We start from the raw sequence: 27,389 nt of genomic DNA, 5'->3' as shown, positions 1-27,389 counted from the left end.
CCACCTTAGCTAGTTGCAATTTACGCCCATTTCAAACTTGCGCGTTCACAGTATTGACACCGACACAGCCATTTCGCGCGCCCACTACCCCTCTTATAGACGACCGCTTGCGTTGCGATCAAAACGTCGAAGTTTTTGGTTTTCCGTTATTTTTCTGTGAACCGATCTACGTGACTTTACCGGAAAACACCCCCACAAAGAATATGGCCGAGGCGATCGGGAATCTTTTATTTCTGGGACGCTATTTTTTTTACCGGGGTGTTACTCAACTCCGCGACCGGGGTACCGGTCGATCCGAAATCAGTGCCACGCTCGGCGATCTCGAAACGCTAAACATCAGCGTGAAAAAAAACCCGTCACCGTTAACATTGAACTTTGAGCGGCGAATCGCAAGCGGCTCGTCGAGATGAGTCGACTGCCGCATCGCCGGCCATCAGCAGACTAAAAATTACTGCATCACGCACATCACGCGAGAGCCGGGGTACTATGATACCCCGGGGAACCACCATGAGGTTCAAATAAATAAACAATCGTCTAAGTGAGCGGAGAGAGAGAGGCGGAGAGGGAAGGAGCCAGGGCAGCGTTCCGTCTCACCACAGGAACTCGGCGGGCGGCCACGAAAACACCGCGCACTCCATGTACACCGCCTCTCCCTCCCTCGCCACGTACAGCCTGTCTTGCTTCGACAGCATCTGTGGGGGCACGGCTGTTGGAGGGGTGGGGGGGCACAGACAGCCAGCCGGAAGGGGTCGTCCGTCAGAGTCGGTCCAAAGTGCCCTGCCTAGAGGGGGGCGACCTACAGCCGTCTGTCCAGCCAAGGACCTCCTCATTCTCCTCCTCCTCCCCATACTCCTCCTCCCCATACTCCTCCCACCTCCTCCCCATACTCCTCCTCATACTCCTCCTCCTCCTCCCCATACTCCTCCCACCTCCTCCCCATACTCCTCCTCCTCCCCATACTCCTCCCACCTCCTCCCCATACTCCTCCTCCTCCTCATACTCCTCCTCCTCCCCATACTCCTCTTCCTCCCACCTCCTCCCCATACTCCTCCTCCTCCCCATACTCCTCCACCTCCTCCCCATACTCCCCCTCCTCCTCATACTCCTCCTCCCATACTCCTCTTCCTCCCACCTCCTCCCCATACTCCTCCACCTCCTCCCCATACTCCTCCACCTCCTCCCCATACTCCTCCTCCTCATACTCCTCCTCCCCATACTCCTCTTCCTCCCACCTCCTCCCCATACTCCTCCACCTCCTCCCCATACTCCTCCACCTCCTCCCCATACTCCTCCTCCTCCCCATACTCCTCCCACCTCCTCCCCATACTCCTCCTCATACTCCTCCTCCTCCCCATACTCCTCTTCCTCCCACCTCCTCCCCATACTCCTCCTCCTCCCCATACTCCTCCTCCTCCCCCCCATACTCCTCCTCCTCCCCATACTCCTCCTCATTCTCCTCCTCCTCCTCCCCATACTCCTCCTCCTCCCCATACTCCTCCCACCTCCTCCCCATACTCCTCCTCATACTCCTCCTCCTCCCCATACTCCTCCCACCTCCTCCCCATACTCCTCCTCCTCCCCATACTCCTCCCACCTCCTCCCCATACTCCTCCTCATACTCCTCCTCCCCATACTCCACTTCCTCCCACCTCCTCCCCATACTCCTCCTCCTCCCCATACTCCTCCTCCCCATACTCCTCCTCCTCCTCATACTCCTCCTCCCCATACTCCTCTTCCTCCCACCTCCTCCCCATACTCCTCCACCTCCTCCCCATACTCCTCCACCTCCTCCCCATACTCCTCCTCCTCCCCCCCATACTCCTCCTCCTCCCCATACTCCTCCTCCTCCCCATACTCCTCCTCCTCCCCATACTCCTCCACCTCCTCCCCATACTCCTCCTCCTCCTCATACTCCTCCTCCCCATACTCCTCTTCCTCCCACCTCCTCCCCATACTCCTCCTCCTCCCCATACTCCTCCTCCTCCCCCCCATACTCCTCCTCCTCCCCATACTCCTCCTCATTCTCCTCCTCCTCCCCATACTCCTCCTCCTCCCCATACTCCTCCACCTCCTCCCCATACTCCTCCTCCCCCCCATACTCCTCCTCCTCCCCATACTCCTCCTCCTCCCCATACTCCTCCTCTTCCCCATACTCCTCCTCCCTCTTCCAACCTCCCTCCTCGTCCTCCCTCCTCCTCCCACCTCCTCCCGGTCACCCCCCCGCCCCCCGCTCACCCGGCACTTTGACGTAGGCGTTGGCCAGGATGGTGCCGTGCCGGTTGGAGGCCTCACACTGGTACACGCCGGTGGCTCCCCCGTCCAGCCGCCTCAGGGTCAGGGAGTCGCCGTCCACGCTCCGCCCGGGCACCGCGGGGGCCTCTGCTCCACCGCACAGCGACACGACACCCGGCACGGTTTGGTGCGTGTGGGGGCCTTGACACGATTCAGAGCATGTTTTTTGTTTCCATTTTGACCACCAGCATATGTGGTGGTTAATGCAGACATGATTCCTTGTAAAAGGTTTCAGTTTGGTGTTTTACCATCTTAACACAGCTGTTTTGAAAGAAAATTCATTGTTTTTTTAAACTGATTGGTCCACACCAGAGACAGCTGCCTCTGGTGTGGACCAATCAGTTTCTGTGAGTTTGACAGCTGCCTCTGGTGTGGACCAATCAGTTTCAAAGACAATGCATATACTATCAGAGTATGTTTTTTGTTTGCATTCTGACCACCAGTATATGTGGTGGTTAATGCAGACATTATTACTCGTAAAAGGTTTCAGTTTGGTGTTTTAACATCTTAACACAGCTGTTTTGTTGTCAGAAAAAAGTGGAAAACCTATTCTCAGGCTATGAGTGTGTGAGCGTGTAATAGACTGTGAGTGAGTGAGTGTGTAATAGACTCTGAGTGAGTAAGCGTGTAATAGACTATGAGTGAGTGTGTAATAGGCTGTGAGTGAGTGAGCGTGTGATAAGCTGTGAGTGAGTGTGTAATAGACTATGAGTGTGTGAGTGTGTAATAGACTGTGAGTGTGCGAGCGTGTGATAGGCTGTCAGCGAGTGAGCGAGCGTGTGATAGGCTGTCAGCGAGTGAGCGAGCGTACGAGAGTGGACGAGCAAAGTCAGTGGGTAGTGAGCGAGCGCGTAGGTTGGACGAGCGGGCGAGGAGGCGTCTCACCGTCGATGGGGACGCCGTTGAAGAACCAGCGGACGAGCGGTTTGGGGATTCCGTCGGCGAGGCAGGCGAGCTCCACGGTGTCCCACGGAGCGTAGACGCAGCTCTCTGGCTCGGGAGCGATCCAGTAAGGCTTGGCTGCAGCGGTCGGGAAAACACGAGGAGGAGGAGGGGGGAGGAGGTGGTGGAGGGGGGAAGGAGGGGGGAAGGAGAGTGGAAGGAGGGGGGAAGGAGGGGGGAAGGAGAGGGGAAGGAGGGGGGAAGGAGGGGGGAAGGAGGGGGGAAGGAGGGGGGGGGTATTAATTTGAGGTCGAGTCGACCTAGGAGAGGCCCGGGACCGGTCAAAACAATCGTTGCCACGACTTGGGACCCGCAGGGTTCGCTAACCGCCGTGCCGCCGCTCCCTCCGTCGCCCCCCGAGGCACCTTCCATGGTGACGGTGAAGGTGTGCAGGGCTCTGCCCTCGCCGTTGCCGGCGTGACACCGGTAGACACCGGCGTGGGCCGCCAGCGCGTGACGGATCGCCAGCGTCTGGTTGAAGGCACCGAAGGTGATGCGGCCGCTTGGGAGCTCCCCGTCCACCTTGGTCCAGCGAAGCTGCGGTGTGGGGCTGAGCGCATGCAAGCGGGGGAATGCGCGCACGTGTACTCACACGCACGCACACACACGCACGTGTACTCACACGCACGTGTACTCACACGCACACACACGTGTACTCACACGCACGCGCACACATGCACGTGGGTGTGCGCGCACGTGTACTCACACGCACGTGCACACACGCACGTGGATGCGCGTGCACGTGTACTCACACGCACGCGCACACACGTTCGTGGGTGTGCGTGCGAAACTAGCGTGGGATATTACGTAGTGTAGTGTGAAGTGTAGTGCATAGCAGTGTAGTGTACAGTAGTGAAGTGAATAGTCGTGTCGCGTGTGTGTGTACGTGCGTGTGTGTGTGTACGTGCGTGAGTGTACGTGCGTGTGTGTACGTGCGTGTACGTGCGTGTGTGTGTACGTGCGTGTGTGTGTGTACGTGCGTGTGTACGTGTGTACGTGCGTGTGTGTACGTGCGTGTACGTGTGTGTACGTGTGTGTGTACGTGCACGTGTGTACGTGCGTGTGTGTACGTGCGTGTGTGTACGTGCGTGTGTGTACGTGTGCCGAACGGCAACGCTGTGGTCAGCAGTGCCATGGGAGTAGGGCCAACTTAGATTCGCCATTCCCCCCATGGCGTTTGTAGCCACCATAGCAGCAAAAGGGGGCTTTGGACGGTTGCGAGGGGCTGGTAACCCCTCCAGCTTCAATTAATTACCACGAAACCACGAAATAAAACTCTTATTAAGCTTGTGTCGCAGGCCCCGGGGGGACAGGCGTTTCTGACGTCTCCTGGCCAAACCCCAATTGGCGGAGTCAGGAGACTGAATCCTTACCCTCAGGGCTCCTCCAGAAACAACAAAAAACCACTACGTGTGGCCACGTGGAATGTTTGAACGCTCACTGCGGAAGAGAGGCTGCCACTCCTCTGTCGGGAGCTGGAATGGTACCGCCTGGATCTCTGTGGCTCCTGCCACCATGAGGGGTGGACAGTCCTCTACTCGGGGCAGGAGACTGCCAAACGACAGGGAGCGGCTGCTCTTCTGAAAAATGACTGAGGGGGGCGTGGGAGCGTGGCGATGAGGTGTGGGAAGCTGTAAGTCCCAGGCTACTTTGGGCTCGCCTTCCCATCAACCAGAGGCGAGTGGTGGTCATGGTTACATATGCCCCACCGAAGATGAACATCCGTGGAGGGATGCAGGCAAGGTCGATGAGTCAGATGCCTTCTATAACCTCCTGTCACAAGTGCTAGCTAAAGTGGCCCCTCGGGATAGTCATCTTGTTGGGCGACTTCAATGCCCGAGTTGGTCATGATGCTGGCACCTGGTCTGGAGTGATTGGAGGGCATGGGCCAGATTGGCTCAATGACAACGGTAGGAGGCTGCTAGATTTTTGTGCAACCCAACACGCCGTTCCGGCATCGGCGCATCCACACATCATGGATGCATGCCGGGTCCAAGCAAGAACAACTGCTGGACTACATAGTGACAGAACGGCGGATGAGGGCCCATGTCCTTGACACCAGGACCTACCATGGAGCTGATCTGCCCATTGACCATCGACTTGTCATCTGTAAGATGCGCCTGCCATTCTTCCACTCCGGTGGTGGATGTACACCCAGGACCCCATTCAAACCCATAGTGGCCTGGTCTCAGCTAGCTGATGAAAGTTGCAAGCGAGAATTTCATCATCGCTTGCGGCTGGGATTGGCATCGTCCCCGACTCCTCCTGATGTCGAGGGTAAATGGGCGAGGTTTAGGACTGTGACTCATGCAGCTGCAATGGCTGCTTTGGGTACACGGTCCAGACCTCCCCAGAGACCCAGGCTGACAGATGTTCAGGCTGACTGAGAAAAAGCGACAGGCCCACTCTCATCGTCTACAGCATCCCACGTCAGAGAATGAGGAGGCTTACCGCAGCCTTCGCTCGGAGGTTCAAAGAGCCGTGAGGCGCTGCAAGGATGGGTGGTGGTTGCGGGTTGCTAAGGAGATGGAGTCTGCCTTAATGGCCCGCATTCACAAATTGCTCTTTCACTCCATCAAAAAATGTACCTGCAGCACCACACCTATTACCATCATCAGGGGAAAGAACAGCGATCCAATCTCCGACCCCCAGGAACAGTTTTGCAGATTTGCTGAGCATTTCTGAGGTCCTGGGGGAGGAGAAATCCCTCAGCCTGGAAAACATTGTGGGACAAAGGGGGGATGACCCTACTGAGACCTGCGGTGCCTCAGATATTGGAAGAAGTCACCCCCTGTGAGTGGCTGGCTGAGGTGCCATCTGTTGAGGAAGTACTGAAGGCGATCCAGAGTCTGAGACCAGGAAAGGCACTGGGCAGAGATTATCTCCCAAGTGAAATGCTGAGGGAGAGTGGCGTTTGTGCACAGACTGCCCTCCATGACATCATAACAGTCTGGACTACTGGACGGCTTCTGCAGGATTGGAAGGATGCCCTGGTGGTCCCCCTCCTTAAGAAGGGGGACCGCACAGACTGTTACAACTACAGGAGCATCTCAATCCTCAGTGTGCCGGGAAAGGTCCTGGCAAGGATTATTCAACATCGCCTTACCAGGCACGCTGAGGAGAGGCTTGCGGAGCCCCAATGCGGTTTCAGGAAAGGGCGGTCCTGCACAGATGTCATATTTTCTGTCCGTCTGCTACAGCAGAGGTGTAGGCAATTCCAACAAGATCTACATCTCTGCTTTATTGACCTGGTCAAGGACTATGATACCATCAGTAGGCCTGGGCTCTGGGTTGTTCTTCATACATTTGGAGTCCCTGACCCTCTGCTCACAATTATTAAGGACCTTCATGATGGTGAGCAGGCACCGGGTAAAACTACGTGGCCGGGAGTCGGAGTCAATCCCTGTTTACCTTGTTGTGCGACAGGGATGTCCTCTGGCTCCCACATTATTAAACATCAATTTCGACCACGTAATTCGTAAAGCCTTGGATGGCTGTACGGGAGGAATTTCCATCTGGTATAGATACAATGGGAGGCTGATCGATGCCCAGGTGCGGTCAAGGGATTGCTCCCTATCGGTCAACAGCGTTATGTATGCCGATGATCTGGTAATTGCTGCTCACTCAGGAGGAGTTGGAGGTGCTGCTGCTGAACCTGGAGCTTGCCACTGAGAGGTGGGGCCTTACCATCAGCCCCACTAAAACTAAGCACCTGCCTGGGTATGTTGTCCCATCGGACACTCCACCCCCACAACTCCCAATTGGTGATGGGGCAGTTGTGGAAAGAGTGAAGAGTTTCCCATACCTGGGCAGTGTGCTCATGACCGGCTCCGGTTTGGCAGCAGAGGTCTCACTTCGAATCAGTCGAGCGGCATTATCTTTTCATTGGTTGTGTAACGCTGTGTGGAAGCTACCTGGTCTGTCGCTCCGCACGAAGCTTCAGGTCTTCTCGGCCACAGTCATTCCCTCCCTTCTCTACGCTTGCGAAACGTGGACCCCCCTAATGGAACATCTTTGCCGGTTAGAAACATTTAGGCTGGCCTGCCTACGATTCATCCTTGGTTAACCGGGCTGGATTGTGTGAGCTCACAAATCCTTGAAAGATCTGGACAAAGTCCCATCGGTGAGCTCCTCTGGCAGGCACGGCTGCGTTGGCCAGGTCATGTAGCCCGCATGCCCAGATACCGCATGCCTAAACAGCTTTCATGACTGCAGGAATTCATACTCTTGGGTCTGTCGGTAAAGTAACGTAGATAGAAAAATAATAATAAAAATCACGTTTCGATCGCAACACAAGCAATCATCTTGAGGTGAAAAAATACAGCAGGCAAACTGCTGAGGCAGGAGAAATATATATTTGCTTGTGTTGCGAATGAAACGTCGTGATTTATTTTTTTATTTTTCTATCTACGTGACTTTACCGAAAGACCCAAGAACATGCCTAAACAGATTTTGTTCGGCCGGATTGAGGGGGCTAAATGGGCGCGGCACGGGCTAGAGAAAAGATGGAGTGATGTGGTACAGGAGGACGTGGAGCTGACTGAACTTGCCGATGACCGGTACCAGCGGTGTCAAGATTGGCCTCTGTGGAAGAGGCTCGTGAAGGACGCTGCTGCTACTGGGCAGTTGGAGGCAGTCACCCTCAACAACGGAGGGCGGAGGAGCGACGCTCACAACAACGAGCGTAGGGGCCGTGTGGCTAAAGCACAGCAGGTTGGCACAGTAGGCGGCACAGGTGGTGCATCGGCCAGTCATCTCAGTCATCTCAGTCAGTCGACCCGTGGCACCTGGGTCTGCCCCGTGACCTCCTGCCAGCGGGCGTTCGACACTTCACGTGGCCTCAACGTGCACATAGCCTGGCACAAGCATTGTGGTGATGTCACCGCTACTTAGTGGTGAATGGCGGTTGTTGTTGTGTGTGTACGTACAGCCCTTGAACGATGCACCCCAGCAGTAGCGTGTCTCCCTGAAGCACCAGTGTGCTGCTTGTCTTACCGCGAGGCTCCACAAACACCAGATGTCTCTTCGACGGATGAGCTGTGTGTGTGTGCGTGCGTAGGGGAGTGGGTGGGTGGATAGGTAGTGTAGTAGTTAGCACTATGCTGCGCTCCGACCCCGCTGACCCGAGTTTGATTCTCGCTCACAGCCAACATTTTTATTATCTGAATCGATCCTGGGCCTACCCTAGGTCAAATCAGCCTCAAACGAGTGCCCGGTGCGTTTTGTAGTAAACATTGCCACCGGGGAGACAAAGGCGGCCGGGCGTGGTGTTGGCCACCCCCTTGTGTGCCGTGTCGGCCTTCACAGGTGCTCGCTAACAACAGTCTGTTAAGGCCATACGGGGGGATCTTTGTCAAGTCGAGCGAAACAACCCCCTACCTCCTCGTTGGTGCCGGACGGTAACGCTGCGGTGAGCAGTGCCATGGGGGGAGGACCAATTTCAATCGAACATTTCCCTCGTGGCGTTTGTAACCACCACAGCGGCCAAATGGGGGCTCTGAATGGGTGCAAGGGGCTGGTCACCCCTCCATCTTCAATTATTAGCACAAAACCATAAAAAATATTCTAGCGGGGGGACAGGCTTCCATGACATCTCCTGGCCAAACCCCATTTGGCAGAGCCAGGAGACTGAATCCTTACCCTTGGGGATCCTCCAGAAATAATAAAAAGCTACTGCGGGTGGTCACGTGGAATGTTCCGACGCTGACTGCGGATGAGAGGCTGCCACTACTCTGCCGAGAGCTGGACAAATACCGCCTGGATCTCTGCGGTACTCAGGAGGTCCGGTGGACCGGCTCTGGCTCCTGCCACCATGAGGGGTAAACAGCCCTCTACTAGGGGCAGGAGACTGCCAAACAACAGGGAGTGGCTCTTCTTCTGAGCAAAAGAATGAAGGGGGCGTGGGAGCGTGGCGGTGAGGCGTGGGAAGCCGTAAGCCCCAGGCTACTTTGAGCTCGCCTTCCCATCAACCAGAGGCGAGGAGTGGTGGTCGAGGTTACTTGTGGCGACAGGCCCACTCTCATTGCCTAGAGCAGCGGTCCGCAACCTTTTTGGCACTAGGGACCGGTTTCGTGGTAGACGATTTACTCACGGACCGGGGGGGTGGGGGTTCATCATTGGGTCTTTCCCCCTTTTCATAGAAGCTCTCCGGTGACGTTTGTTTCTTAACTCCTTGTGGCTACTAGGGGGTTAGAGCTTGTGGGCTTACTCATTGTGGCTACTAGGGGTTAGAGCTTGTGGGCTTACTCATTGTGGCTACTAGGGGGTTAGAGCTTGTGGGCTTACTCATTGTGGCTACTAGGGGGTTAGAGCTTGTGGGCTTACTCAATGTGGCTACTAGGGGGTTAGAGCTTGTGGGCTTACTCCTTGTGGCTACTAGGGGGTTAGAGCTTGTGGGCTTACTCATTGTGGCTACTAGGGGGTTAGAGCTTGTGGGCTTACTCATTGTGGCTACTAGGGGGTTAGAGCTTGTGGGCTTACTCATTGTGGCTACTAGGGGGTTAGAGCTTGTGGGCTTACTCATTGTAGCTACTAGGGGGTTAGAGCTTGTGGGCTTACTCATTGTGGCTACTAGGGGTTAGAGCTTGTGGGGCTTACTCATTGGGGCTACTAGGGGTTAGAGCTTGTGGGCTTACTCATTGTGGCTAATAGGGGGTTAGAGCTTGTGGGCTTACTCATTGTGGCTACTAGGGGGTTAGAGCGTGTGGGCTTACTCCTTGCGGACTCACCGCTCACCTCCTGCTGCTGTGCGGCCCGGTTTCTAACAGGCCACGGACCGGTACCGGTACCAGTCCGGGGGTTGGAGACCCCTGGTCTAGAGCATCCCACGTCAGAGAATGAGGAGGCTTACCGCAGCCTTCCTTCGGTTATTGAGGTGATGGAATTGGCCTCAGTGGCCCGCGATCACACATCACTCTTTAACTCCATCACAAAAGTAACTTGCAGCACCACACCCATCACCATCATTAGGGGAAAGAAAAGTGATCCGATGTTCGACCCCCAGGAACAGGTTTGCAGAATTGCTGAGCATTTCTGTGAGGTCTTGGGGGAGGGGAAATCCTTCAGCCTGGAAAACATCATGAGGCAAAGTGGGGATGACCAGGCAGAGATGATCTCCCAAGTGAAATGCTGAGGGAGGGTGGCTATTGTGCTCAGACTGCCCTACATGACATCATAATCAGTCTGGACCACTGGAAGGGGTCCACAGGATTGGAAGGATGCCCCCGTATAGCCTGTAACAGACTGTTGGGGCAAGTGCTGTTAGCAAGTAGCACCTATGAAGGCCGGCATGGCACACGAGGGGGTTGGTGGCCAGCACCACGCCCAACCGACTTTGTCTCTCCAAGTGGTGATATTTACAAAGTCGCACCAGGTACACACACACGTGCACACACACGCACACACGTACACACGTACACACAGACGCACGCACGTACACACAGATGCACGCACGTACACACACATACCCTGCCGGCGATCGCCGCCACCGCCGCCGCTCACCGGGTTTGACGATCAGCTGAATCGGCCCCTTCTGCTGGATGGTTCCAGTGCGCGGATAGCGGGTGCAGCACACGTAGTAGTCCACGTCCCCGGGGAGCACGTTGGCAAAGTACAGGTCGCCATCCAGGCTCTGGGACACTCGAGCATCCAGCCGCACTCTCTGCATGGCTGCAGCGCCAGCAGCACGCCGGGGGTAAGGGGGGGGGGATGAAAGGGTTCGGAACGAGAATCTTGAGACTGCAGGAGGAGGAATCCGACGAGCCATGAAACTGAATTGTCACAGAAGTCCACCACTAAACCAGCATCAGCATCATCAGCAGCAGCATCATCATCAACATCATCAGCATCATCAGCAGCAACATCAGCATCAGCATCATCATCAGCAGCATCATCAGCATCATCAGCATCATCAGCAGCAGCATCATCAGCATCATCATCAGCATCATCAGCATCATCAGCAGCATCATCAGCAGCATCATCATCATCAGCATCATCATCAGCATCATAATCAGCATCATCATCATCAGCAGCATCATCCGCTGCGCAAGTCATGGCAGCAGAAGAGCCCCTGTACAACGTATAGCGACGCACTGCCTCCCCCGATTCACAAATCTGGAAGGATACATCACGGCAATGATGCACTCCACTTCTCGCTTGCCTGGCTCGACAACCTGAATGTGAAATTGTAGTCGTTGTCTCTGCATCTACACCAGCATCCGTGGGAAAGAGGAAGAAGCCCTGCATACCAGGCAAGGTAGTCAACATCTCCTAGCCATCACGATGGCGACGAGAGACACCTCAAACTCTCAAATACGCAGCAGCAGGCGTCGTCAGGGTCGGGATCAAACCCATGACCTCCCGCGTACCAGAAGAGGTAGTCAACATCTTCCTATCCACCGTGGTACTCACAGCCGTCCAACCAGAAGATGTCGGGAGGGGGAAAGCCGTGGGGAGGTTTGCAGCGCAGCACGGCCGGGGAGCCCTCCACGACGAATACGGGGCTCAGGTCCTCAAGGGGCCACGCCGGGGCACCTGCAGCACAAAAACAAAGACGCCGCCCTGCCCCCGCCCGTGTAGCCTTAACAGATCGTCGGGGCAAGCGCTGTCAGCGAGCGGCACCTTTGCAAGGCCGGCACCGCGGCGCACGCCGGGCCGGCTGGTTTACCGCGCGCTCGTCCCCCTACTCACGAGCCACTGGTTTACCGCGCGCTCGTCCCCCTACTCACGAGCCAGCCGCACGGCGATGTTGGCGGTGAGGGCCGTTCCATGCCGGTTCTCCGCCGAGCAGCGGTAGACCCCTCGTAGGCCTCCATAGCACCGTGTCGGCCGCCGGATGCGGCCAACACCGCCGCCGTGTCCACGGTGAAAGTGCCGGAGCCATTCCCGTGTTGCTTCACGTTGGGGTCCCAGCCTGGGTCAAAACGCCGGCCGTCTTTGCTCCACCGGAACCTGAAGCGCAAATGGGAGGGGAGGGAAGGGAGGGAGGGGAGGAGAGGGAGGGAGGGAGGGAGGGAGGGGAGGGAGGGGAGGGAGGAGAGGGAGGGAGGGAGGGAGGGAGGGAGAGGGAGGGAGGAGAGGGAGGGAGGGAGGAAGGGAGGAGAGGGAGGGGAGGGGAGGGAGGGAGGGAGGGGAGGGAGGGAGGGAGGGAGGGAGGGAGGGAGGGAGGGAGGAGAGGGAGGGAGGGAGGGAGGGAGGGAGGGAGGGAGGGAGGGAGGGAGGGAGGAGAGGGAGGGAGGGAGGAAGGGGAGGGAGGGAGGGAGGGAGGGAGGGAGGGGAGGGAGAGAGACGTGTTTCACCCGAAGCTCCTGGCCTTACCTCTAAAACTTTTATTTTTCTCACCCTTTTTTCGGGATGTATTTTCACCAACAGTGTCTTGCTTTACACACAATGTGTGATCACTTTGTTTATTTATTTGGACTTCCTTCGTCCTTCTTTCCTCGTTCCTTTATGTTGTTTTCACCGTTCAGGGCGCGGCTGTGCTCTCTGCAGTGTACAGGTGTCTTCGCTCTCCGCACAATCCTCCACTTTTACTTGATAGTCGATTTCATAATCACGCTTTTCTTTGTTGTCAATTCGATTTTGAGTTCCTTTGTTCCTCAAGCAATTTTTAGAATTTTGTGCGTTTTTCGTGTTTTCTGTTCGTTCCTTTGTCTCGCGTGCCTCCACGTGTTACACGCACCACGTGTTGGCACTGTACCCACGCCGGCCGGTGTGAGTGCAATGCCAACATCCCCTTTAGACCCCTCTTGTGTTGTACTGCGAGCGTGTTTACAGCATTTTTTTATTTTTATTGGTGTGCTTTTTTTCAACATCAAGTAATTTTACCCTCTCCATGGGAGCTTTGGGTGGACAGCAGCAATAGTAATTATGAGAAGGTGGTCATAACACAGGTTTGACCATCTTTATAAACAGTCACCTTCGTTTCTTGTTTTTTTTGTCAATCATTTTCTTGGCTTTAGACAATAAGAGAGGTTTGCTTTAGCAGTTTGTGTGCAAAATCTCACATGCGAAAGCTACCGTGCCTACGCAAGGCCGGCCTCTTGGGGCCTGTAAGGCGCCCGCAGCAGCAGCAGCAGCAGCAGCTGGAGCCTCCACGCGAAGGCTGGGATCCGCCGCCCCGGCTTCCACCGATGTCCCGCTCGAAGTTTACGCGGAAGTGCTGGGCGCCGTCGTGCCCGGGGGCTCGATAAAGTACGCCTCCAAGGTGAGCGGAAGGGTGGTTTTCTTCATGCAGTCCGAAAAGGTGGCAAACGCCACCATGGAGAAGGGGCTGACGGTTGACAATTGGCACCTCACCTTGGAGCCACTGTCGTCGCCATCGGTACGCGTGATCGCATCCAACGTCCCCCCCCCTACATTCCCGATAAAGACATCCAAGATAACCTGGCTAAGTTGGGTACGCTGACTTCCAACCTACAGCGTGTGCCTCTGGGCCTCAAAAATCCTGCCTTGAGGCATGTCTTGTCTTTTAGAAGGCAGGTCTACATGCTGGTGCCCAATGGGCAGCTTGAGGGAGGGCTCCTTTGTCGTCATGCATGGAGGAAGGGCCCATAGGCTGTTTTACTGCAGGGACGTGCTAAAATGCAACCTATGCAAAGTAGAGGGGCATATAAAAAAACACTGCACCAAAGACAGCAAATGCCCAATCCAACAGCGAGGCAACGGTGGAAAAGGGTGCTAAAGAAGCACACCCAACAAGTGACCCAGGAGAGGGTCCCTCACCACAGAGATCACCCGAGATGGCGGTAGACCCCGCTCCGACACCAGCTACTGCCATGGAGACCGAGGCTCAGCCAGCCACCCAGCCATCATTGACAGCCGGACCTCTGAAGAGGAAATTAATAGGAGGATTCGGCTTCGTCGTCCCCAGAGTCAAGCGGGGATGAGGTCAGTCCCTTTAAAGATCTCCCAGAGTTGGAGTCGGACATCGCACCAACGCCTGGGGGAGACGCGGAGAGCTGCCGGTGGCAAGGACGGCGGTCTTCACCGTCCCAGACGCCCCTAGAGGCGGGACACGCAACAGGGAAGAAGCCCCGTGCGGGAACCAAGCTCAAGCGCGGGACGCCTGAAGAAAATCTGCAGCCTGAAATAGAAGCGGGGGGGAAACGCAACCTGTGCAGCGACAGAGGAAACCAGTGAAGAGGGTCGCGCTTCAGACCGCGACGACGCGCCCTGTGAGGCGGCCGAGGGCTCCCAGGAAACGCGAACGGCCAAGAGCACGGAGGAGCCCAAACAGGACCCGACTGACCAAACTACGCGCGGTGACCGGGATGAGGACGATGGAGGGTCATCAGTGGAGGGGCAAGCGGCATCGCCCAATAAAGCATCGACGGAGGATACCACCTTGTGGCACCGCTTCTTTTCCCTCACTCCACCCGCATAGCTCTTAGCAAAACTTCAGAGACTGAAAGCTGCCTTCTTCTGGTCGCAGAGGAAGCACCGTGTGGCTGCCGGTGTCTTGGTCTTGCCACTGCGGGAGGGCGGGCACGGTCTGGTGTGTGTACGGAGCCAGCTCTCTACTTTTCGTCTACGTGCCGTACAGAGGTTTCTCTACTCGGCCCCATTACCCGTGTGGTGCTCCACAGCATCTTTTTTTTTCTGAATAACCTCGGGGGGCCTTCAGTGCAGCAAGCAGCTCTTCTTCGTGGACATTACGGGTATTCCACTCACGCAGATTCCCCACTTCTACAGGAGTATCCTAGATACATGGGGTTTCCTTGTCACCGTCCGACTGAACACACCCCAGTCGGCATCAGAATTTGCTCACGAGCCGCTGTTACGGAACCCCCACACGGCACTACCCTCTCTTGCGGGCCCTGCCATGGAGAAACGCGTGGTGGACGCACGTCTCATGAGGGTGGGCGATTTTGTGAAACCGGGCACTGGGGGGGGGGGGCAATGGCTTCTCCCTGCCGAGATAACTGCGATAACCAAGATGCGCTCGGTGAGACTCGCCGCAAAACTCGTGAATGAGGTATGAAGGTCCTTCTCAACAGCAGTGGGGAGCGCGCCTGCTGCGAGTGCTGGCGACGAGTCAGCTAGAGATGGCCCCGTGTCACCAACACTGAATGTGGTCCCAGCAAGGAAGCACTCTCAACTCTCTTGCTCACAGCAGCAGTGGGGAGCGCGCCTGCTGCGAGCGTTGGCGACGAGTCAGCCGGCGGTGGCCCAGTGCCACCAAAGCTGAATGTCATCCCAGCACGGGAGCACACTTGCCTCTCTTCCTCACGGCAGCACGGGGGGCACGCCACGGGGAATAGCCAGGAGGGGTGCTTCTCAGGTGTAGACCGGAAAAAGCTGTACGACCAAATGGTCGATTTCCACCATCAACAAATAATGTCACGTAAGGGCTACGCTTGGAGGGACACGATGCCCCTGCGGTGATCGCTTGAGGCCTCATTGGGAGCTGTTTTACTCAAATCCATCGTACAAGCGCCACGGTGATCTTAGCTGGAGCACTGCCCATGGGACTGTGACCACGAACACATTCCTGGCACTTTTCACAGACGCAAATCCTGAACGCGGATTCTGTGGTGAGCTCGAAACAGTGGCGCATCAATACGTACGCCGCAAAAGCCTAGACTCACTCTATAAGCTGTTACGCAATATTCTACTGAAATTCAATCTTCATTTCTCCCCCACAATTCTTATTTTTGGATATAGGGGGCACGAGGGTACCAAGGATATCGAGGGGTTGACGGACTTCATCATGAACAACGCCAAACTGGCCATCTATAGGGCCAGGAAATGCGCAATTGACGGGAGCGGCGTCCCCAGCCACTGCCGCATCTTCAAGGCCCTGGTTTCTGGCAGAATTTGGCTGGAATTTCGGTACGCTCAGTTGACGGGGGGCGTCACGTCTTTCTCGACGTGTTGGGCTACCGAGGGTGCTTTGTGTAATGTGACAAAAGCAGGGTATCTGGTGGTGATGGGTTTTTAAGGTTGAATTTTTTTTTATGGTGTTTACGAACAGTAGCACACAATGGGATTTATGTTACATGGGAAAACCGTGTTATATCTTTAATTTTTTTTTTTAAAAGGGGGCACGTAAGCAAAAAAAGACGAAAAAAAGACGACATGATGAACGAAGCAAAGTGCCGAAAGACCGAGCATCTTTCTGTTTCTTCTGATCGTTAAATAAAAAAAGGGAGGGAGGAGAGGGAGGGAGTGAGTGAGGGAGGAGAGGGATTGAGGGAGAGGGAGGGAGGGAGGGAGTGAGGGAGTGAGAGAGGGAGGGAGGGAGTGAGGGAGGGAGAGAGGGAGGGAGGGAGTGAGGGAGGGAGTTAGAGAGGGAGTGAGGGAGGGAGGGGGGGAGGGAGTGAGAGAGGGAGGGAGGGAGAGAGAGAGGACGCGCTTCGTTTGAGCTCCCCGTGGTAACTTTATAAATCTAACATACCCTCTTCTAATTAATTTATTTTCTTCAAGTTTTTACTCATCAGGAGTAAGTATTCTGCCTTTTGCACACACAAGTAGTACTTTTTGTGTTGCTCATTTTTCTTTACTTTTTTTAAGCTTAACAGTTCAGGGTGAGGCCATAGCCTTTTGAAACACGTTGGTGTTTCTTAGGCGATGGGCTCAATCCCATAGTTAATTAAAGCATCGTTTTCATACTTTACAGGTATTTTTATACTCTACTTATTGTTCCTTTATTCTTCTGCTTATGTTTTTAATCTCGGTTTACGAATCTCAAACTATTTGAGATTTGTTATAACTTACATTTTGTGTGAGCCACGTGGAGGCATCCACACTGTAGCGCAGAAATTTAAGGACACACAAGCAATTGTTTACTTTGAGGCTAAATCAATCTATTAGTTAATGATTCCTTAACACACTGCGTTTTTTTGGTTTGCCTCCACGAGTGTGCAAGGACTCTAAGTTATATTTATTTAACGATGAGTGAATGCATTTAATAAACACATTTTTCTAAAAAGTAGATTTGTTTGCAAAATACATTCATTTATTTAACACGCAAATTTATTATTAGATATCACTATCAAATTATTTTTTCATTTACTGCTTCATAATTTATTCAATAAAAATAGTTTATTGGATAAATAAATATATCTCTTTCCTTTCTTTTTTCCTTTCATTATTTTCTTAAACGAGGATTCTTTATTCATCCTCAGTTTACATTCTCTCAAGGGGAGCTCTGTACAGAAGCGCAGCACCACAGTCAGGTAGAAATTGAAGGCAGCAGGAACAAAATGGCCACCTACGCAAAGGTCGCAGCTACCAATCTGCCTGGAGTCACGAGGCCCCCCACTAGGGCCTCTGCTCCAAGGCCAACCCCCCCAATTGGTGACCACGCCTCGAGCTCCGTCACGATCGAGGCGTACGTCGAGGCCCTGGCCGCCATTGTCCCGCCGGCCACCATCACCCACGCCTCGAAGGTCAGCGGGAAAGCGGTCTTCTTCCTGACGACGAAGAAGGTGGCCGATACAGCCGTCGAGAAGGGGATGGCCGTGGGGGGACTCCACGTCCAGCTGGAACCCATTGCTTCGGTGGCGGCGCGAATAGTCGTTTCGAACGTGCCGACCTACATCCCTGACAAGGCCGTGTTGGAGCACGTGTCCAAGCTGGGCACCATCGTGGTGCCAGTACGTGCCCTGGCACTGGGGTGCAGAAACCCTGCTCTCAATCACATTTTATCTTTCAAGAGGCAGGTGCGCGTCCTGCTGACTCCCGGACAGCAGGAAGAGGGCTCGTTTGTCATTGTCAACGCAGGCATTGCCCATAGACTGTTTTATGCCAAAGATTCCATCAGATGCAATCTCTGCAAAGAAGAGGGGCACTTCCGAAGGGATTGCCCTAAACCGACGACGGCGAGGGTCGGAGAAAAGAGCGGGGAGGAGGGAGGCAGAGTAATAGGGGCAAAGCAGCAAGAGCCCCTATTGCAACAAGCCCCCCAACAGCCCACACCAGACCCGCCAGCCACGCAGCCTCCTACACCTCAAGTCGTGGCCTCAACTTCGCCGCCTCAAGCAACAAATTGCAAGAGGAAGAATACAGAAGGACCCGGATCTCAAGTGTCAAATTCAGAGGAGGAACCCCTCCCAGACCTCGAACAGGAAGAAGTGGTGAAACCCCCCACACCAGGGAAGGAAGCAGAACAGCTGCCAGACGCCGAAGACGCGGTTTTTGCCTTCCCGGACGCCACGCCGAGTGATGCGCGAGCGGCGAGGAAGAAACCCGCCAAGAGGAAGAAGCAGCGTGCGTCTGGGGAAGGGTTTCTACAGCAGGAGACCGTCGACGATGAAGGCAACATCACCACGGAAATCGACCCACCTACTGTTGTCATAGAGACTCACTCCCCACCAGCTATACAGGAAGCCCTTGACCAAGAGGAAGAAGTTGGCGGAGATACACTCACCAAGGGCAAGGACGAAATAGATGGGAATGAGGAGGAAGGTCCCCGTACCACTGCTGATCCAAAACCAGCGGAAGAGACACCGGGCCATCCACCCGAAGAGCCTGAGCAGGAGCCATCCCAGGCCATCCCTGACACCGGGGGAGAGGACGCCGCTGGGCCATGCGCCAGCTCAGCCGCTGCAGCTCTTCCAGCGGAGCCGGACGCCGAGGAAATCGATTCAGATCGGGACGACTGCTTCAGCATGGGGAGCGAGAGCAGCCAGGGGTCTACACTCCTTGACCCTCAGACTCCCCTGATCTACTCGGAAGATCTCTGGAAATTCCTCGACGAGACCAACATGAGGAAGGACAGAGCAGACATTGCCTTGGCTCGATGGAAGGACAGCAAGGCAATAAAGGCCTCTGTGACTCAAGCAGAGAGACTCCTTGCCAAGCAGAGACTCGAGTCCCGGGGCAAGGAGAGGGCAAAGCTGACATTTTTCCGCAAACAAATTACAAGGTGGGAGGCCACGGGGGAAAGGAACAAGCAATGCCTATGTACATCGGCTCCCTGAACGTGAACGGGTCAGGGAGGCAGTGCGGAGGTTTCCCGCAATGTCTCTTGCGAGGAAACACGCTGCCTCTGTCTTCTTCATTCAGGAGATGCATCTCACGGTCGAGGACGAGGATGACTGTAGGAAGGAGTGGGGAGGGGACTCCTTCTACAGCCACCTTGACAACACCTCCTGTGGAGTCGCGACCCTGTTTGCTAAAGGGTTTCATCCCGAGCTTATCACCCACACCGAAGTGGTGAAGGGAAAGCTGCTAGCGGTAACGGTCAGGGTGGGCGATGTCACCACCCACCTACTGAACGTGTACGCGCCGGTGACCAACAAGGAGAAGATCCCGTTTCTGCACCTCCTGAGGAGGCACCTGGCCGGGATTCCGGACGACGAGTGCGTGATTGTGGGTCACCACCCACCTACTGAACGTGTACGCGCCGGTGACCAACAAGGAGAAGATCCCGTTTCTGCACCTCCTGAGGAGGCACCTGGCCGGGATTCCTGACGACGAGTGCGTGATTGTGGGTGGCGACCACAACTGCACACTTGGCGCCCTGGATCGTTCGGGGGGGCAGCCGGGGGGAGTAGGGCCTAAGAGGGAAATGCAGGGACTCCTGGAGGACGCCGCCTTGGTGGATGTGTGGGACATACATCACCCGGGCCAACGCCAGTTCACGTACACGAGGACGAGGCGCGATGGCTCAGTGACGCAGTCCAGGCTCGACAGATTTTACATCTCTAAGAACTTTGTGACGTGCGCCATAACGTCTGGCATCAGGGCGGCACCCTTCACGGACCACAACCTCATCGTGCTCCGTGTCAGGCTGGAGAGGGCCCGTGAGGGCGCGTCCCGCTGGCATTTTAACAACTCACTGCTGGAGGATGGCACCTTCTTAGAAATGTTCGAGGACTTCTGGGAAGAGTGGCGAAAAACCAAAAGGCAGTTCGACTCTCTGGCCCAGTGGTGGGATATGGGCAAAGTGCACATCAGGCTGTTGTGCCAACAATACACCTGGGGGAGCACCAGACTGAAGAACGTGGATATCACTGACATGGAAGCCCGAGTCCTCAATTTGGAGGGTCGCCTCGCCGAGGACAGCGACCCTGCTCTTCTCCAAGAATACGAGAATAGGGAGCGTCTCAAAGGGCTACAGGAGGAGCAGACGAGGGGAGCGTTTGTGCGATCCCGGGTGAAGCTCATCACGGACCTCGACACGGGATCCCCGCTTTTCTACTCCCTCGGGAGGCAGAATGGGCGATGCAAATCCATGGAGTGCCTCTTTGATGGTGACGGTGTCCTGGTGCACGAACTCCAGCAGAAGTCGACCATCATCAGAGACTTCTACGGCAACCTGTTCTCCCCTGAAGAAACATCGGAATCGGCCCAGGCGGAGGCATGGAGTGGTCTACCCACCCTGGGGGAAGACGGGAGAGAGCTGCTAGAGCAAAAGCTCACCAGGACTGACCTTGACGCAGCCGTAAGAGGACTGGCCCCGAATAAATCCCCAGGGTTAGACGGCCTAACAGGGGAGTTTTACGCCGCTTTTTGGTCATCCCTGCGGGAGGACTACAGAGAGGTGCTGGTGGAAGCCTCAGTCACCGGGGTGATGCCTCAGTCTTGGAGGAGGGCGGTGCTCACTCTGCTTCCCAAAAACGGAGATGTGAGGCACCTACAAAACTGGCGTCCGGTGTCCCTCCTGAACACAGACTACAAAATATTGACGAAGGCTCTCTCCCTGCGACTGAAAGGGGTGATTGCACAAGTCGTAAACGGGGACCAGTCCTACACCATCCCCGGACGAACCATCCACGACGGCATCTTCCTGGTCAGGGACCTCATCGCGGTGTCCCAGAGGTTGGGCATCCCAATCGCGTTTCTGGCTCTTGACCAGGAAAAGGCTTTTGACAGAATGGACCACAAGTACCTGCTGGGAACCCTCAAGACCTTGGGTTTTGGGGATGCCTTTGTCCAAACGATCCGCCTACTTTACACCAAGGCGGAGTGCATGATCAAGATCAACGGCGCCCTCACTGCCCCGGTCAAATTCGAGCGAGGAGTGAGACAGGGATGCCCATTGTCGGGCCAACTTTATGCCCTGGCATTAGAGCCTTTCCTGAGTCTCATAAGGCGGAGACTCAGCGGCCTGGTGCTGAGGGAACCAAGCGTCAAGTTGGTCCTGACGGCATACGCCGACGACGTCCTCCTCATCCTGCGCTCCCTGGCTGATGTCGCCCTGCTGCATGAGTGCCAGGAGGTATTTTCGAAAGCCTCCTCATCAAAAATGAACTGGCCAAATTGCAGCGGCCTGCTGGTTGGAGCGTGGGACATGACCGAGTGTCCCGAGAAGGCAAAAGCCATCAATTGGAGCACAACATCGCTGCACCACCTGGGAATGTTCCTCGGACCAGAGGAGGAACCACCGCAGAGGAACTGGGTCGAGCTGGAGGAGAAGGTGAAGGAGCGGCTGGGCACCTGGGGTCGCCTGTACAAGTTCCTCACCTTCAGGACAAAGACGTTGGTGGTGAACCAGCTGGTGACGTCCATGCTGTGGCACCGACTTTTCTCCCTGCACCCCCCCCATGAGCCTCGTCAACGCACTTCAGAAGCGAGTCCTCGACTTCTTCTGGTGGGGTGGAGGACACCGGGTCGCGGCTGGGGGGTCTGCAGTGCTCCAAGCAACTATTCTACATGGACCTGCAGGGCCTCCCACTGGGACAGCTGCCACCCTTCTACAGAAGCGTCCTGCAGACATGGAGCTCCCTCGCCGTCAGGAGGCTGAACCAACCGCGATCGGCCGAAGATCTGGTCTTCGAACCGATCCTCAGGAACCCACAGACAAAGCTGCCATCCACCATCACCACCCCTGGCACGGAGAGGCGCCTCGCCAACGTGCGGCTCACCAGGATGGGGGATCTGGTGGAGCCTGAAACACGGGGCCGGTGGCTCGGACCAGCAGACATGGCCGCAAAGACAGGGCTGCAGTCGCTCCGGGTGGCTGCCCGGATCCTGGCCGAAGACAAGGGGGCCTTCTCAGCGGCAGTGGGGAGAACGCCCCCCATCGGCGTTGGGGATGACGAGGCCCCTCTCGATCCCCCTCCACCGGAGCTCTCAGTCGTGCCACTGCATCGCCAATACCGACAAACCAAGGCGGATCACAACCTGTGCCGGCTAGAAGACCTACTGGAGGTGGCCTTCGCAAATGTAAAGAGGAAGGTGCTCTACTCCTACATGGTCCGGTTCCACCAACAGGACACCCTAAGGAGCCACAAGGACCATGCCTGGAGGAAAGCCCTGCCCTGCGTCTCTCCGGAGAGGCCTCGCTGGAGGCAACTCTACTGCAGGCCGACGTACAACCGCATCGACGACCTCAGCTGCAGCATCGCCCATGGCACCGTCACCACCAACGTCTCCCTGGCACGCTTCACCGACACGTCCCCGGAGTGTCGGTTCTGCGGTAAAGTGGAGACGGTGGCATACCAATACGTGGAGTGCAAGAGCCTGGACTCGCTGTTCAAGGTCCTGAGAAACATCCTTCTAAGGTTCAGCCTCCACTTCTCCCCGACGGTCCTCATCTTTGGATACCCGAAGGGCGACGGACCCCAACATCTTCAGGGGCTGGTCAACGTGCTCTTCGGCTACGCCAAGCTCGCCATATACAGGGCGAGGAAGGTGGCCCTGGAGGGGCAACGTCCAGCCAGCAGCCTGGGCATCTTCCGCGCTCTGGTCGGAGCCAGGGTGTGGCTGGAGTTCCGCCATGCGCGGCTGACCCACGCCGTGCCGGCCTTCAAGGAGCAGTGGGCACTGGAGGAGGCCGTGTGCTCGGTGGCAGATGACGGAGAGCTCTGCATGCAGATCTAAGCTGCCCGTCGGAGGCCGTTTGACTGTGGGAAGGGCTGCGTGCAGGTGCAGCACTTGTCGTAGTTATAAAGAAAAAAAAGAGAGAGCGAGAGAAAGCCAAATGGAGTAGGAAGAGAGCAGGCAGAGAGAGAGAGAGAAGGGGCGGAGAGGGGGTTAGAGAGAGAGGAGAGGCAGAGAGGGGGGTAGAGAGAGGGGGGGGGGGCAGAGAGGGGGGTAGAGAGAGAGGGAAGGGGAAAGGAGAGCAGAAAACAAGAAAAAATTTTGTTGGGTCTTTCATTTAAAAGGGAGGGGGGGGGTTTACATAAAGCAAAGCATAAAAAAAACGAAATGATGAACGGAGAAAAGTGCCGACTACACCGAGCATCTTCTTGTTTCCTTTGATCGTAAAAAAAAGAGAGAGGGAGTGAGGGAGGGAGTGAGGGAGTGAGGGAGGGAAGGAGGCAGGGAGGGAGTGAGGGAGGGAGGGAGAGAGAGAGGGAGGGAGGGAGAGGGAGGGAGGGAGGGAGGGGAGTTTAATTTTAATTTAATTTTTATTTTAAACGGCCAACCTTGTAAATTGTCTTTCGCCAGTTTCTTACACCGCTGTGCTGTGCAGTTGAGAGGGAAGGAGGAATTCAGTACCAAATTGTCGGTGGGGAAAGCGGTTAGTTGGTTGTTGTTTTAGGACACCGGCCTTTGTTCAAGCCTTGTTGTAACAACGTTTGCAGCGAGGGCAGCAAGTGCAGAAATGTAAAAGTTTGGTTGGCAAAAATTTCACCTTTACCCTGTGAAAAATGTTAAACTTAGATTTTTTATTTTATTTCTAACCCGTAGCCTGAAAGCCTGCGTAAATAGATTAAAAAAAACGTACGTGAAGTAACGTTCGGTTAAAACAACTGGTTTTGATGATGATGGTGATGTAGAAGGCTTTTTTTCAACTTGTGTACGCTTCAATGTGTTTAACAAAACTGTTTTTGAAGATGCTCATAATTAAAAGAAATGGCAGAGGTGTTGCATATGTTTCACTGATGCTGTGATGCCACACAAAAAAGAGAGAGGGAGGAGGGGGAGGGAGTGAGGGAGTGGGGGAGGGAGTGATGTTGAGCGCGTGACCTGTTGTTTGTCTTTGTCTGGTGATTCACGCACGACCCAACATTGAAATCGCCCCAGCGCATTGTTTGCGGCCGAGGTAATAAAGTTTGCTTAATAAGTCAAACAGGGAGGGCTAACGTTGCGGCATGCTCAGTTCGGGCACGCTCAGTTCGGGTCGGAGCGGGAGCGAACGTTTGATCACGTTTGTTAGTTTTCCCATTGCGTGCGTCAACGTGCTCTGTGAAATAACAGCGACAACAGCGGTGTTGTCCCACCAACTGCCACCGATACAAATAATAATAATGTACTGTTATTTTGCCGTGGATGGTTTTGTATGCCGATTCGCTGACAGTTTCATCGTCATAATGGGAATGTGCGAGTTGAATTGTGTTTGATGGTCAACGCAGCTTGTCAATGTTGAAGCGTAAATAAAACGTGAAAAAAAAGAGGGAGGGAGGGAGGTAGGGAGGGAGGGAGGGAGTGAGGGAGGGAGCGTACTTGGGCATTGGGTTGCCTTGGGCCTCACACTCCATCACAATGTTGTCCTGCGGTTCCACGATGTAATTCAATGGCGAATGCCGCCTGATGGACGGAGGGTGAGTAACTGCAAGAGATCGACGGGTTAATAGAAGCATAGCTTGCAGCAAACAGACGCGGAGGAGACCCGGTGCACAAATGAAAAAATGTGAAACTCTCCGGTAGAAGTTTGCCCCGATCGAGAAGCACGGAGGAGATGTCACGGCCATCGCAGTTGTCGCTCTGCATCCGCATCGGCTGCGCGGAAGAAGAAGATTTTGCACGGCACCCCTCAACGCCAGCAGCATCCAGCGACGCTGGACGTTGAGCGGCACACGAGGACCCAAAATCCCGTAAGACGCAGTTGGCTTCGTACATTTATGGGCACCAGTTTTTCCCTCCGCGCGAAGAGTCGGCGTCAGGCGTTCAGAGTGTTCGGGCCGCCGCTATGAACGTCGTGCCGCTTCGTTGCGGCTATCATTTGCGACCGCCGGGGTCGCTTCTGAAAGAAAGGAGCCACGTAGCTCGGTGGGCATTACCCGGTGAAGTCTAACGAGTCGAGTTTAGCCGATGGTCTTTAGTGGACGATTGGTGGGTGTAAAGTTGAGAGAGGGGGGCATCGTCTCAAATGGGGTGGCGGGGCAGAGTTTGCTACTCACGGTCAAGGGGCAGGGCGAGTGGGTGGTGACGGTCGCCCAGCACAGCCAATAGCAGCGCCACAAAGCGTGCGGTGTTGAAGGCGTCCATCGGGGGAGCAGATGGTCGGACCGGGGGCTTCCTTCACTTGGCTAGGAGGAGGGGGTAGAAGGGAGGGAGCAGTAGGGGGAGGGAGGTAGCAGGAGGGGTGAAGGGAGGGAGGGAGCTGGAGGAGGTGGAGCAGGAGGAATGATATTTATTAAGACCGCAGGAGTAGGAATCCAAAGAGCTATGAAGCTATTTTTCATATATGTCCAGCTGGGGCACTGGGTCAGAACATCACAACAACAAACACGATGTGAGGGGCAGAGTACAGGAAGAGTAAACAAACCACTTTACAAATATATACTAATAAAACTAACCCATGCATGATCTTGCCACGCGAAGCCCAGAGATCTGGCCACAACTGGTGGCTGATATCAAGTGGACATTTATAGCAGTATAGACAAATACTGTAAACGCGTGGTGTTTCTGAATGTGGACGGAAACACAGGAGGACCCGGAGTAAATTCCACGTGACCACGGGGAGTGAGACACGTAAACTCCAAATATACAGCAGGTAGTGGCAGTCGGTATCAAACCCACGACCAACAGTACACCAGGTGACAACCATGTCAGGTTAAAGATCTCCTTTGCAAGGGACACTTGGATGCACGCTCCTACTTGATTGACACGTGCTCCTAATTGATGGACACGTGCTCCTAATTGATGGACACGTGCTCCTAATTGATGGACACGTGCTCCTGCGTTCATCATGTTTACCTGCTCATTTCACTGAGGCTGCATTTCGCCACTGCAGAATACTAAAGTTGAGGAAACACAGTCTTATTTTGGCACCAATGCTCGTGCCGATTTTTTTAAACCAGATAAATAAAAATCAACATTGATACCCCAGGAAACAGGGCAACGCTGTAACAGCCACAGCTCAGGTTTCTCCCATCACTTAAACAGCTCCCCCCCCCCCCCCCCCCCCGGAGTGAGAACACCCTCCAGGATAGAAACCAACACGGCTGCACGTCTGTGCAAGTGCTGTGTGAAACAATTGTTGATGGAAACAAATATAAAGTTGATATGAAAGGGCTCCTGGCAAAGCGTCACCGCAAGGTCGACGTACTGATAATTACGTGCATTTTTGTCGTCCTTGTAAACACGGACTGTGAATAAAACGAGATACAGTACTGGCAGAGTTTATGGATGTGTTACTTGTTCAAGCAGGTTACTCGGTCTAAGAAAAAAAGGCACAGCAAAAATAACTGTGCTTTTTTTACGCCTGATGAAGGAAGCTTGTGTTGCCTCCGAAACGTCGTGATTTAATTTAGTCGTTTTCATTTATTTTTATTTTATTTTTTACCTACGTGACTTTATAGGCGGCAGTTTGTAAGCTCCTAAATAGGAAAAAGTGAGTTTGAACACGTGCTCAAGTGAAGTATTTGAGCAATGCACACGCATTTTTGCGTGTGCATTCATTGCAAACAATGCAAGTTTAAAAAATGCAGCTACGATTCGTTACAAAAGCCTATAAGCAGCCTTAATACATATTTAGAAGCTTGCTCCCTGCTACATACCTAGACCATCTGACAGGTCTCCAATAGGGTTCATCGAGTGACAGCGGCTCCGTAGCCGGCCAGGGTGCCACCTCGGCCGGCTGGGCAATCTAGCCGAGAGCGGCATCACTCCCCGGGACTAGGCCTCGACGCGGCACTCACCAGCGCAACGCGGCCCTCACCAGCGCAACGCTGCGTAGATGTCTGGGGGGGGTCTTGAGCTCTTTTCTGTGTCCTCGTGTGGTGGTGGTGGAGGAAATCCGACGTTTCGTGCCTCTAACACGGGCAGGCGACTGCGCGCAGCTGCGATCACGTGAGGCCTTAGCAGGGCGCTTTTAGAAAACGTAGCGCGGATAGGAGAACACGTGAGGGCGAGCATGATTCACAATCCGTAGAACTGATAAGCACCGCCCATTGACAACACTGCCCCATAGAGTCACGTAGGTAGAAAAATAACAGATGACGACGTTTCGATCGTAACACAAGCAACCGTCATCAGGTGGGACAACCACAGCAAGAAGAAAAAACTGTTTAAGTAGGCGAGGATTCACGTGAACC

General features: G+C 54.8%; 1 protein-coding gene across 4 annotated transcripts in view; it reads right to left on the bottom strand.

The window, feature by feature from the left end:
• LOC142920244 (neuronal cell adhesion molecule-like) overlaps window positions 1-27,169 on the bottom strand; it is a 30,041-nt gene extending 2,872 nt beyond the window's left edge. The window contains exons 1-11 of one of the 4 annotated variants that reach the window (XM_076062750.1): window positions 26,994-27,169; window positions 25,251-25,453; window positions 24,574-24,679; window positions 11,961-12,183; window positions 11,644-11,766; window positions 10,735-10,902; window positions 8,163-8,271; window positions 3,600-3,784; window positions 3,178-3,312; window positions 2,236-2,379; window positions 595-706 (exon numbers count right to left, since the gene is read on the bottom strand). In XM_076062750.1, coding sequence (XP_075918865.1) covers window positions 595-706; window positions 2,236-2,379; window positions 3,178-3,312; window positions 3,600-3,784; window positions 8,163-8,271; window positions 10,735-10,900 — 851 coding nt within the window. In that variant the 5' untranslated portion in view covers window positions 10,901-10,902; window positions 11,644-11,766; window positions 11,961-12,183; ... (1 more) ...; window positions 25,251-25,453; window positions 26,994-27,169. The remainder of the gene's footprint in view (window positions 1-594; window positions 707-2,235; window positions 2,380-3,177; window positions 3,313-3,599; window positions 3,785-8,162; window positions 8,272-10,734; window positions 10,903-11,643; window positions 11,767-11,960; window positions 12,184-24,573; window positions 24,680-25,250; window positions 25,454-26,993) is intronic. The other 3 variants (XM_076062749.1, XM_076062751.1, XM_076062752.1) reach the window with 3 other exon arrangements.
• Window positions 27,170-27,389: the final 220 nt, after the last annotated feature.

This window comes from Petromyzon marinus, unplaced genomic scaffold (assembly GCF_048934315.1).
Source record: "Petromyzon marinus isolate PM22_M1 ecotype Great Lakes invasive population unplaced genomic scaffold, UKy_Petmar_22M1.pri1.0 PM_G_Scaffold_7, whole genome shotgun sequence".
NCBI classification, from domain to species: Eukaryota; Metazoa; Chordata; class Hyperoartia; order Petromyzontiformes; family Petromyzontidae; genus Petromyzon; species Petromyzon marinus.
The sequence above is the reverse complement of the archived record's forward strand: the minus strand, read 5'-3'. Positions and strand labels throughout refer to the sequence as shown.